The 11,997-nt window shown below is 37.1% G+C and overlaps 1 protein-coding gene across 1 annotated transcript; it reads left to right on the top strand.

Annotated features, from left to right (window-relative positions):
• The first annotated feature begins 374 nt into the window (after nucleotides 1-374).
• On the top strand, nucleotides 375-11,180 carry nt5dc2 (5'-nucleotidase domain containing 2). Its single transcript, XM_084389670.1, has 14 exons — nucleotides 375-863; nucleotides 1,171-1,355; nucleotides 2,738-2,812; nucleotides 2,910-2,965; nucleotides 3,059-3,152; nucleotides 5,366-5,494; nucleotides 6,330-6,390; nucleotides 6,926-7,028; nucleotides 7,236-7,337; nucleotides 7,735-7,816; nucleotides 8,535-8,621; nucleotides 8,831-8,971; nucleotides 9,842-9,906; nucleotides 10,010-11,180. Exons 1-14 carry the CDS (start codon nucleotides 494-496, stop codon nucleotides 10,269-10,271), a joined length of 1,812 nt encoding a protein of 603 aa, XP_084245796.1. The 5' UTR covers nucleotides 375-493; the 3' UTR covers nucleotides 10,272-11,180.
• Nucleotides 11,181-11,997: the final 817 nt, after the last annotated feature.

Below are 11,997 nucleotides of genomic sequence, written 5' to 3'. Positions count from 1 at the left end.
TAGGATGCAGCGCACTCCTGAAGTCTGCAACGGCCACGAATGCTTAAACAATATCATGTGTTTTTGAGGCGGAACAGTCTTCTTTGGTCACACGATGTACATACATACGAGAATGTAGGAACAAATTCTGTTAAGCATATTCAGTCACGTAGCACATGTAGGCAGTTGCTAGGTCGTTTGACCAATCATAAAGCATGAGATATTGCAAAATATTCATGACGAAAACGTATTGGTTGGACTGGGATGTAAACATGTTTCCTCCTGAACCAACCCATAGAAGAGTGACGTAGAAGAATCCACGTCTTATTGGTTCGATGAACTGTCAATCATTACAAGTCTAGCATTTGATTGGTTAATAAAACAGCCTGTGCCCGACCAGCGATGCCCTCAACTAGAGTAGCCTGTATCAGTTTCCCACAGAAGCGAAGCGATCTTAACACGCGGGGCAAGTACGGATGAAAGAAGTAAACACCGTCGTTAGCATTGTGTAGACATGGCTTGCAAAAAAGTAGGCAATTTAAGCCATACAATGTGGCAAAAAAGCTCTAGTTGCAGAGTTGTGCTCTGCACAGGACTGAATATTCCTGCTTTTGCATGTGGAAGCTTCGCCTCGGCTGGTTCAACAATGAACGGACAAAAGTGCTGCAAAGACGGGCAGAACTGTGGACCGACGAAACATTTGGCAGCTAATCACAACCCCGTTGCAGCTGCAGTCACATCGCACAGACATCAAATAGTGGGCAAAAATAGAGGCGAAGAATCTCTAACCAGATCTGGCAGGGCTTTCTCGTCCACGGCACCGCAGATCAACAATAAAACGTACTTGTGGGCGAGATACAATGAGATGAAACGGCTTGTGCACGGTATGTTGGTTTAATTTGAGTTCTCATATGTGATGTTCTGTAATCTCTGCTCATGTCAAAACGTATTTGTCCACTTTCCCCCGTTCCAAAGAGGCGCTGGCCTCTGTAAGTTCAAGTTGTAAACAACTGCCAACCGCATTTCCGATGCGTGATCGACGTTTTCTATTCACTATCACAACTATTTCAGGTGTTAGTCGAAACCTACTAGAGTTTTTCCCTTATGCCTCTTTATGGACAGATGAAGCAATATTTGAAAAATATTATTTGAAAGCATGATAATAAACTTCGTTTCTTTTCCCCTTCTCAGATTTGATTCCTCCCGGAGTGTGCAATCTTCTGAACCCTTCCACTATTTATGCCAACAATGAGGTTAATCTGGAAGAGGTGGACATCTACGGCTTTGACTATGATTACACGCTAGCTCTGTATTCCAGCGCGCTGGACGAGATGATCTACAACAAGGCGCGAGAGTTTCTCGTTCAGCACTACAAGGTCCGAGGCACACAACTTCTCAGCAATATAAACCTGTTGTTTTGCATGTTTCATGTTATTGATCAAAATAAGAGTAAATAACAAAAATTATTATGAGGTAAAACGCATACATAAAAAAACAAACACTTAGACATTCACACAGAACTCGCTTTTGCGTTTAAAAACGCGAGACGAATGTAAAAAAAAAAAACGCGTTTAAATTGAGCGCTGCAAAACAAGGCGAGCACAACGGTCAGACGCGTCTGTCTAGCATAATGCATGCTTACATAGAAAAACAATGGAAAAGCAGCGCATGAATGCAAAACCTCGGTCATGAAAAAAAAAATGCGAGACTCGTTTTTTTTTTTTTTTTTGGTTTTTTTTTTTTTTAAGTGCAGCAAATTGCTGCAAATGACTTGAGCACCCAAGTCTTTCTATAACGTTTACATAGAAAATAATAGAAAAGCAGTACAGTGGAATGTAGAAACGTGTTTTCTGTGAGATACTGAACACGATTTTGCATTTAAAAACGTGAGACGCAGGGTCATGAAATAATGCTATCGCAATTATCATAAATACTAGTTTCCTATTTAAAAATTGGACATGAACGATCTTTTAAGTCATATTTACCACTGGGAAGTTCGGGGATCATTTTGATACCCAAGTTCCCGAGATGGGCGTGCCATAAACTTTAAACATGGCGGAGGGGAGAATGATTGCTGCAGTGACAGCTATTCTTTATTAGTTTTTTTCAACAACAGCTACATTGTCTTGTCGTTGAAGTAGTGCATATTTACAATATAAATAAACATTCGAAGCATATTGTATGTTTTATACACAGCGAAAACATTGTATTTGACCGAAATTCCAGAATCGTTAGCAAGCTGACCATAGTGTGGTGAATGTTTGTATAATTGTCAGTTAATGGGATGCTAAATATCATTTTGGCTTAAGACTTTGCCAATAAATAGGCAAGAATAAACCTGGTGCCCTCCATGATTCTTGTTCTTTCTGACAACAAAGCACTTGAATGCTACAAGCTTGTAATCACGACTTGAGACAACAGTCCGACTAGTGCCGCAAAAACTAAGCTGACAGATGCTCAACGTTGGCTGACGGATGATCAAAAGATGTGAGTGCAAGTGCAACAGTCAAAACACGTCTGTCTAGTGTACATTTGCATAGACAACAATGGAAAAGCAGTGCAGTTGAATGCAAAAATGTGTTCTGTGTGAACAGTCCTAAACACTTGTATCCTGGGATTTTTGGCTCAGCTCCTCAGATTCCTGTGCGCTTCTGTTTTGCTTAATTGTTCTAATGACGGAGATCTTGTGGAGTCACGGGGTGGGAGGTTAAAGGTCGGCATGTTTGACATTTTTGTTTTTGTGCCTTTCTTTCACTAGTACCCTGAGGGAATCAGTAAGTATGACTACATTCCCAACTTTGCAAGTCGTGGGCTTCACTACGACATCCAAAAGGTTTGTTAAACATTCATGGTTTGCGTTTTTGCAGCATTTTTTCATTGTATCTTACTATTATATGAATTAATATTTTATTTTTATTTACATTCCACAGGGACTTCTCATGAAAATTGATGCCTTCCATTACATCCAGTTAGGCACCGTTTATAGGTAAACTGACCCTCATTTGATCAATTCAGTCTGTGAGTTTGTGTGGAGAAGTTTGTTATGTAATTCACGGTTTTGTATTTATTCTATACGTAGGGGTCTGAAGCCTGTCCCTGATGAGGAGGTCATGAAACTTTATGGAGGTTCAAATCATGTTCCCCTCCACCAAGTCAGTGGATTCTATGGCAAGGTGATAGTCCCACTACATTTATTATGCGTTCTCATTTCATCAGTCATAGGGGTGTAACGATATTCAAACTGAACCGAAAAACTGCGGAGCCCTACCCACGGTGTGTATCGCGATACTCTCAGGTTTTTCTTCCTTGACATTTGCTTAAATAGTAATTAGGGGTGTAACAGTACACATATTCGACCCATGAATTTTCGTGTGTCTTGTGTGTACAAGAGCGTTGTAGCCTAACCACCATTAACCACCAATAATCGCAATAAGCTCTGTGTTTTGTTACTTTCGATAAGAAACAAAGTGTAATTTTTTAAATGATGTCCATTTTATCACGAAATTCAAACAATAAATTATGTTTTGACGCTCTTTAATGTGGCGCGAGTGACAGATCACTGTATAGGCGCCTCAGTTTAAGCAGCAGCGCGAGTGAACTCGACCATCTCTTCCTAATAAACATGAATGAACATCTGAAGGTATGTTAAAAGATATAGTGCAACTTACTGAAACGTATTATATCTCATGTAATCGCTCGATTAGTGTTTCCACGGTGGAAAGACATCAGTAAACAGCTTGTAAACAATGTCCCACGGAGCATTACGTCATTTACCTCAGGCAAGTCATCAAGTGTCCACAGCTTGTTAATTCGCTATATGCATCATATTAGCCTATATATTCATTATATTTTACTTAACCTGTTAAAGATGTCTTGATTATTTAATGTATGTTTAAAATATTTGTCATGTAAATGACAGCCAGTGTGTGAATGATTATATTTCAATAATACATTGGAGTAAACACATATAAATTTAGAAGTTAATGCAAAAACTGCCTTATGTGCAGTTTACATGTTTTCATACAAATTGTTATTTGAGTGTTGATTATTATATCTAAAAATAAATAGCAACTGAATTTAGGCTAATAGTTTGGGCTCTGTTGTTAACCTTTAATATTATAGTAATGTGCAAGTAAGAGCTCCCTATATAGTTTACAGCATTAGCAGATATTTTTTTTATCCTTAAGAAACTTTTATTTTGTACCATACCATTGTACCAATTTTATGCTGTACCATACCGAACCATGACTTCAAAACCGAGGTATGACGGTACAGAACCGTCAGTTTTGTGTACCGTTACAACCCTAATCAGTCAGTTTTGATCTCAAAAGGGCAGATGTTGACACAGCAATATTTGCATGCTTACATTTTTGTGCCTCATTACTAAGAGGTTTGGTTAGGGGTAAAGCTAAGCCACCCTGTCAGGAGCTCAGATCTGATTTTGTGTGTCCAGCCACCATGAGTAATTGGCAGTATGCTGTATATCTACAACAAAAACATCACAGTCCTTTTCTGAATCAGATAGTTATCAGGCACGTTCTTCTCTGCAGAGTTTCCATGGTTATGGGAACCAAAAGTATATCAGGGATTACCCTAACCCATTTATAAAATGGTGTTTTCCAGACCGGGAAAAGTCAATGATGATTTAACATTTTCTTGTTATTCTCTGTTGTAAAATGCTTAATTGACTAAATATTGCTCTTGGTTTCTGTAAAACTTGTTCACAAGTCAGACATATTATATATGAATAGTCATAGACAAAATATTATTTAGAGTCTGTTGTAACTCGTTCAAAGTGGTTCACAAATCTGTATGAGTAACTCGTTAGAGCAGTGGTTCAGATGAGGTCGTGGACAGTAGGGAAGACATAATAAAGTGCAAATAATAAAACTTTGTTGAAAAAATGCAGATTTATCATATAATGTTTTATTAAATAAAATATTATAACATTATGCATATGATAATATTATTTAACATAATATTATGAATTTTACAAGCTATGATGTTTATGTTAAAGCCATGTAGTTCATGGTAATATTTTTTTATTTAAGATTTTTTTTTATATATATATATATTTTAGCACTATGCTAGATTGTCATTTGATTTCCAATTTAAAATCAGTTGGGAAGCCTGCATTTAAAAAAAATAAAAAGAAGAAGAAAATAAATAACCGACTGATATGGTCATGCAAATTCGTGGCTCAGGAATTTTTTGTAATATTTAAAATATATGACCTACAATTTCCTCGAAGTAAAATATCACTATTTCCAGCTCCTCTCAGAGCAGGCATATCATTTAAGTATAAATATGAAGAAAAAAAAAGTTGCTTATTCATCACTGTTTTAAAATGCATCTGACTCATGCATTTTATTGTTATTTGTTCCAGGGTCCCAAAATGAAGCAGTTTATGGATGTTTTCTCCATCCCTGAGATGACTCTTTTGGCAGCTGCGAACGATTACTTCATCTCAAACGACATAGAGTACGACCCTGTGCATCTCTACAAAGATGTCTCCGTAAGTGTGAAGTCAATTTGCCCTCCGTGAATTCTGATCCAACTACTTTTGTCTTCCTGACGACCGTAAGCGTGTTAGTGAATTTGCACAAAAAAGCCATCCTGCTTTTACAGACTGTGGGAATAGTTTACAAACTGCTTTTGTAATTTAAAACCTTGAGAGCTGTTTCTTGTCTGTTGTTTTGTTAACTTTGTCTTCAAGCTGAGCGGATTCTTTCTTCGGCCTGTGGTTAAGTGCCGCTGACTGATTTGTTTTCATTCAGACTTGATCACGGTGGTCCTGAATTGGGTTACAGAGCGACTTTGTTTTTTCTTGCTGTTATGGGTCAGTTTACTTGCAGAATGTAGTCTTGTGTTTCACTTCTGCCTTTCAGCCACACTCTCCACCCCTTCTTACTTGAGTTCTCACTGACTAGCAGAAAGTAAAAAAATCTTGGCCAAGCAGTAAATGGCTAAAACCTTGTTTTTTTTTCATACCACCCATGGTGTCAACATGAATCAAATAAGTTATTTTGCAATTAGTGGTTTTGCCTCATCAACGCATTGCTTGTCAGGAAGTAAAGCGTCAGCACGTAACACTTGTTTATCTTTTAAGCGCAGCTTTTTGAATTGACTTCTGTCAACGCTGGTAGAACAGATTGTACTGTTCTCGCAAAGGCGTGTGGGTGTGTAAGATGTCAGGGGGAACCGGAAACCTGGCAGCGGATCGAAGTAAAGCTTTTGAAAGAGCCATTTTAAAGTATTTTTTTCCAACAAAGGGGAGAAAAGAGAATAGAAAGTGTTTTGCTTCAAGCACTTGTTCACGAAAATGTTAAATACAACATCTGTCTTTGCAGGATGCAATTGGAATGGTGCATATCAAGGGTTACATGTACAAATGGATCATGCAAGATCTTGGTGAGTATTAACAAATATTGACTATGTGCATTACCCGGATATTTGAATATAACGTGGCTCAAAAATGGCTTAATCTCAGTTAAAGACTTGCTTTAAATTGTCTTTAGCCAAGAAGAGATCATGTTATTGTGAGCTGGAGCTAATGAAAAGCAGACTTGAGGTTGACCCTCTCAGACCCAGTCTGTGTAGTGCATGTGTGTGTGTATAGGTGGAGGGCAGTCTTTTGTTTTTAGAGCAAACCATTGCATAATTGGACCTCTCTGGAGAATGGGATTTGAAGCTTGCAGTTCTACTGGGCTAGCCCAATCTAATCTTTATTTTTTTTTATCCTTGTTTTATCCTTATCACAGATGTTCCATTGCAGTATAAACACTTTTTAGGCAAACAGGAAAAACAGATCTGATTAGATTCTGGATTACATTTATCATAGTCTGCAGACATTACCGATTTGGTTTTAGTTAGTATAGAATAGGCCCTTTTTCTTTCTCACTTTCTGCCTGTTGTGACCCCTTTTCCTTGCTTATTCGGTCCCCAGAGAAATACATTCTCAGAGGAGACGAGACGTACGCAGTGTTGCACCGGCTGGCCAGTCAGGGGAAGAAACTGTTCCTCATTACCAACAGCCCCTTCAGCTTTGTGTGAGTTTCATATTTGATGCATCATATTCAACAGATACATTAACAAGACACCTCAAAGTGAAGCTCCTTACCATTTGTAAAAAATCACCACTTACTTTTGTGCCCCAAATCATTTCACACAGTCATGAATTTGAACATCAGCTTATATATTTATAATTTTTTGAAATATGTTAAGTAATTGTGTGTTGTTTTTGTTTGTTTTTTCAGTGATAAAGGCATGAGGTACATGGTTGGAAAGGACTGGAGGGAATTCTTTGACGTTGTCATTGTTCAAGCTGACAAGCCTCATTTTTTTAATGACTGCAATAAGTAAGTCTGCTTTTTTTAATGGCAAATTATCTCATTTACAGTCAGAGATTTCTGCCCTAAAATGTTTCAATGTGCCCTTTGAAAGAGGTGATTCATAATATTATACTTTTTTTCTGGATTCTTTGATGAATAGAAAGTTCAAAAGAATTTATTTGAAATATAAATATTTTGTAACAGTATAAATGGCTTTACTGTTACTTTTGATCAATTTAATGTGTCCTTGCTGAATAAAAGTAGTAATTTCTTTTAAAAAAAATATTACTGACCTCAAACTTTTTTTTAATGGCAGTATATTGATTCCCAATTACTTTTGTTTTCTGCAGCATGAGTGTTTTAGTTTTGTCCTGAATTACCCACCACATTGATTTGAAAATCTCTATCTCTCTCAATTGTCCAGACCATTCAGACGTTTGGATTGCAATGGAGACTTGCAGTGGGATAGGATCAATAGTTTGAATAAGGGACAGATCTATAAGCAGGTAACGCAGATTTGTTTTGTACTGCATTCTGTCTGTTTATTCTGGTAAGATGATTATGAGCAATATAGGAAGAACTCTTTTCTGAGAAGCTTTCCGTTGCTACATTTATGCTGAGTCATCTGTAAATCTGGATTAAATCTGGGATTACGAATTCATCTGGGGAAATTGTTCAGAATTACTGGGACATTTGGCCTACTTGTATGTCCTCAACGTGCAAGAGCATGTTATTTTAAATTGTACGCGGTTAACTTTTCTCTAAACTTTTCACGTTTTTCCTGTCCCTGTGAGAATAACCCAAATCCTTCCAGCTCCGCATTGACTCTGTTAATTGTAGAATGATTTATCCACTTCATTTGGCTCTTTCATTTGGAAAAAGTGGAAAAGGTTGACAAGGTCAAATTCAGTCTCAATGGAAAAACAATTTAACAAAGTTTAGTGGTGAGAGGCATGTACAAACAGACTTTGCTGACCAGAACACAGAGGCTTAGTCTGACTATACATATACACCCTCAGGCAAGATAAAGTAGAAGAAGCATATAAAAACCTTCCTAAATTGGGAAAGACTTCTGGGAAAGTTCCCTGGCAGGAACCTATGAGCAAACCGTTCCTGCAATACAAAACCAATGAATTGTCTGACGCGTAGCTTCCAGAAACCTGTACATCAGTCACAATGTTAGCAGCTGGCTAACAAAACTGCCTTTGTTTTGCTTTGTTTAAGGGAAACCTTGTAGACTTTCTGAAGCTAACAGGATGGCGGGGATCCAAGGTTTTCTATTTTGGAGATCATCTCTACAGTGACTTGGCGGTGAGTTTGTTTGAATACATTGTGCACATTTGTTGCGCAAATGTCTTCCTTTTTGTTTTTACTGCTTCAGAGTGCTTGGTGTTTCCAACAAAAGTGGCAGTAAATCTTGCTCTGCAGTTTTTATAGTCATTAGTTTCCAGGATCAAACAGTGACTGATTGTAAAAAAAGGTGAAGTGGACTCTGAAAAATAAGCGTCCTGACATTTTAGGACCTGATGCTGCGTCATGGGTGGAGGACAGGAGCGATCGTGCCTGAACTTGAGGTGGAGACGAAGGTGGTGAACACAGATCAGTACGCTCAAAGTCTCACGTGGTTGCAGGCACTCACCGGACTGCTGGAGCGCATGCAGGTTAGCACTATGGCTCTGAACTTAAGCATAGAAAATGCATTTTTAAACTTGAAAAAAAGATTCTGTATGCAAGCAAGTTTCTACAGAATGATTTAATGAGAGCAAAATAAACAGGTCTGCATTACATGTGCTTGTATTCCTCATTTGGTTGCATAGGACTGACCTGGTAGGTTTGGCAGAGGTCCATTCACTTAATATTGATCTGGATTGATTGTTCCGAGTGTTCATAGCCAAAGTCAGATCCTCTATGTAAGAAAAGCTTGGAGTGATTGGTTTCTCTGTTTACATAATCCACAATGCATTCGACCTCATATTCTGTCAAGGTTTGGGTGATAATTGTTTTAAATTGTAAATACTCAAATTAGAGCCACTGAAAATGGCATAAAATGTTTCGGTTGTGAATGAAAGGGAATGGAACATTTAAACAGACACTACTTTAACATCCAAGTCTATATGTCCTGAAGCAACATTTGCGTTATCAGCACATTAATGAAGAGCTTTTCCTGTGCTTGTGCTGCAGGGGTCATAAGAGTTATTGATGCAATATCTAATATAATACACGATAAGAGTCTCACATGTGAAAAAGGAAGAGAAGATTGTTACTAAAGAAACTTCCACCTTTGTTCAGTTTGAGATTAATCTTAGTATTCTGTTTTTTGTACAGTTAACAATATATATTTATACATATACATATAGTGTGTGTATTTGTTTGTTTTATTTACACTACCGTTCAGAAGTTTGGGTTGGTAATATTTTATAAGTATTACTGAAAGTAGTAGTCTTTTATGCTCACTGCATTTATTTGATAAAAAAATACAGGAACAAATATGTTGTGAAATATTACAGTTTTAAATAAAAAATTTTTTTTAGATGTATCGGGATCCTGAGTCAAAGAAGGTTCTGCAGGAGTGGCTGAAAGAGAGAGAGGAGCTACGGTGAGTAAAGCAAGACAAAAAGACTATGCATTTAGCAGACAATAAATTCATTAACTTATTAACTATAGCCTTTGTAACTTGTCTTAATTTTTTTCTATTATAGGGCAGTCACCAAGAACCTCTTCAACCCTCACTTTGGCAGCATATTCCGTACCTGCCACAACCCCACTTACTTTTCCCGCCGCCTGTGCCGTTTCTCAGACCTCTACATGGCCTCGATCAGCTGTGTACTGAACTACGACCTCTCTTACACCTTTTACCCACGCCGAACGCCCCTGCAGCACGAAGCCCCCCTCTGGATGGACCAGCTCTGCACTGGCTGCATGAAGACGCCCTTCTTGGAGGAGATGGCCCATATTCGTTAAAAACACCAAAGGTGCAAATATGAACTGAGTGGAATGAGGGGTGTGTTTGTCTCTTTGGCATTAGAGACGTGGCACTTTTTACGCAAACATCACATGCAACAGGGCCATCTGCTGGATGTTAGGTTACAATGCATCTCAATGTTCTCAAGCCTTGGACAGTAAAAGACAAAGGCTTGTTGATTAATTTCTCCTTGTGTTCTTACCTCTAACTTTTTTTTGCATTTGATGCAATTACATTACGTATTATTAAACATAGTTAAATGTTAAGTGGTTTACAGTTCTCAGTTCTTTTTGGTTTGGTTTTGTAGATTAATCCTGTGTCATGAGTTTTGTAGTTGCAACAGAGTGATGTTTGTATTAACATGAATCATGATAACAGGATGGATGAAATATGCTATACTTGTGGTACACAGATTTTTTTTTTTTTTTTCTGGTAGGCCAAAGTATTGAGCCGCTGGCCGAAAATGCACAATATGAGTTACAAATACAGTAGGTCTGATTACATGTATGATTAGGTCAAATAGCCTCATATTTGGTGTTGTAATGTTAATTACCTTCCCCCACACTACAGTAATAATATAGCCTAGACTCAAAGTTTAAACATGCACAAATAATAACAGCCTCCACAGCTTTTTATTGATAGATAAATCATTTTTGTTTTTTAATTGACAGCTGCATTTACATATATGGAAGCTCCTGGAGGGCTAAACCAAATGTTGTTGTTATTTTTGACATTGCTGTTCATGGCTTTGGACTAAGCTTCTGTACAATCAGAACCTTGTTTGCTTACATTTAAATCTGTGAATAGCTATGCTGCTAAATTCAGTTTTCCAGGAACAAGAAATATGTCATCTTTTTGTATGCACTTGCTGTACAAGTTATAAAATCAAATAAAAGGCTTTGTATTAATATGTTTTGAGAACACTCATTCTTATATCTTTCAGGGATGAAACATGTATCCCCAAAATTACAAATCTTTTAAGTCTCATAATGCCAACCGAGGCAGTGCTTATTTGATCAAAAACAGTAATATTGTTAAACTGTTTTTTTTTTTTTATGTTGAAATGTAATTTATTCTTGAAGGGGGTGGATTTACAATCTTTATTCTTGTATTATATAATGAATCGGATCAGTTTTTAAAACCAGTGCGTCTATTCTGTTATTTCTGTTGCAGACGAGGTCTGTTTTTGGAATCTGAGAGGTGACGGAGTGTCTGACCCATGTCAGGAATGTAGTAACAGTGTTTACTCATTTAGCCCGGCTTCTAGATAATAAATATGTATTTGTTTTGTACTTAATTTGATCATATAACCAAATTAACCAAGAATCATATTTTGTAGAAAGAGAATTGTCTATTTGAACTTTATTCTTATAATAGCTCAGTTGTATGAAGCATGTAACCTTTAGGTTAGTGTTTATGAATTTTAAATTAGTTCGAGGCTGGGTTACGAATTCAGATTGATGTTGGATTTTTTTTTTTTTTTTTTTTATTATCAACAAAAAGGTTTTTTTTACAAACATTTGTGTACACATTGAGATACAATATAGATACACACTAGGGGGCTATTGCTAATTTACATGAAGATATTAAAGCATTTACAAATTTTCAATGTTTTAATTGCTTTTTGCTTCATAGAAAATTGGAGTGAATCAATATAAAGCTCAATTTCTTTCCTAAATGAAGTAAAACAGGGTTTTTTTACAGGAGAATTTACATTTGTGAACA

This window comes from Rutilus rutilus (genome assembly GCF_951802725.1).
Source record: "Rutilus rutilus genome assembly, chromosome: 19".
NCBI lineage: Eukaryota > Metazoa > Chordata > Actinopteri > Cypriniformes > Leuciscidae > Rutilus > Rutilus rutilus.
The sequence above is the reverse complement of the archived record's forward strand: the minus strand, read 5'-3'. Positions and strand labels throughout refer to the sequence as shown.

What these genes read in the sequence shown, in the direction of transcription:
- nt5dc2 (XM_084389670.1), top strand. Translation starts at nt 494, where the DNA reads ATGGCTTGCAAAAAAGTAGGCAATTTAAGCCATACAATGTGGCAAAAA. An exon ending in ATCTCTACAAAGATGTCTCC is followed by an intron (nt 5,495 to 6,329) that starts GTAAGTGTGAAG and finishes CTGTCTTTGCAG; the next exon opens with GATGCAATTGGAATGGTGCA. An exon ending in AGGGACAGATCTATAAGCAG is followed by an intron (nt 7,817 to 8,534) that starts GTAACGCAGATT and finishes GCTTTGTTTAAG; the next exon opens with GGAAACCTTGTAGACTTTCT.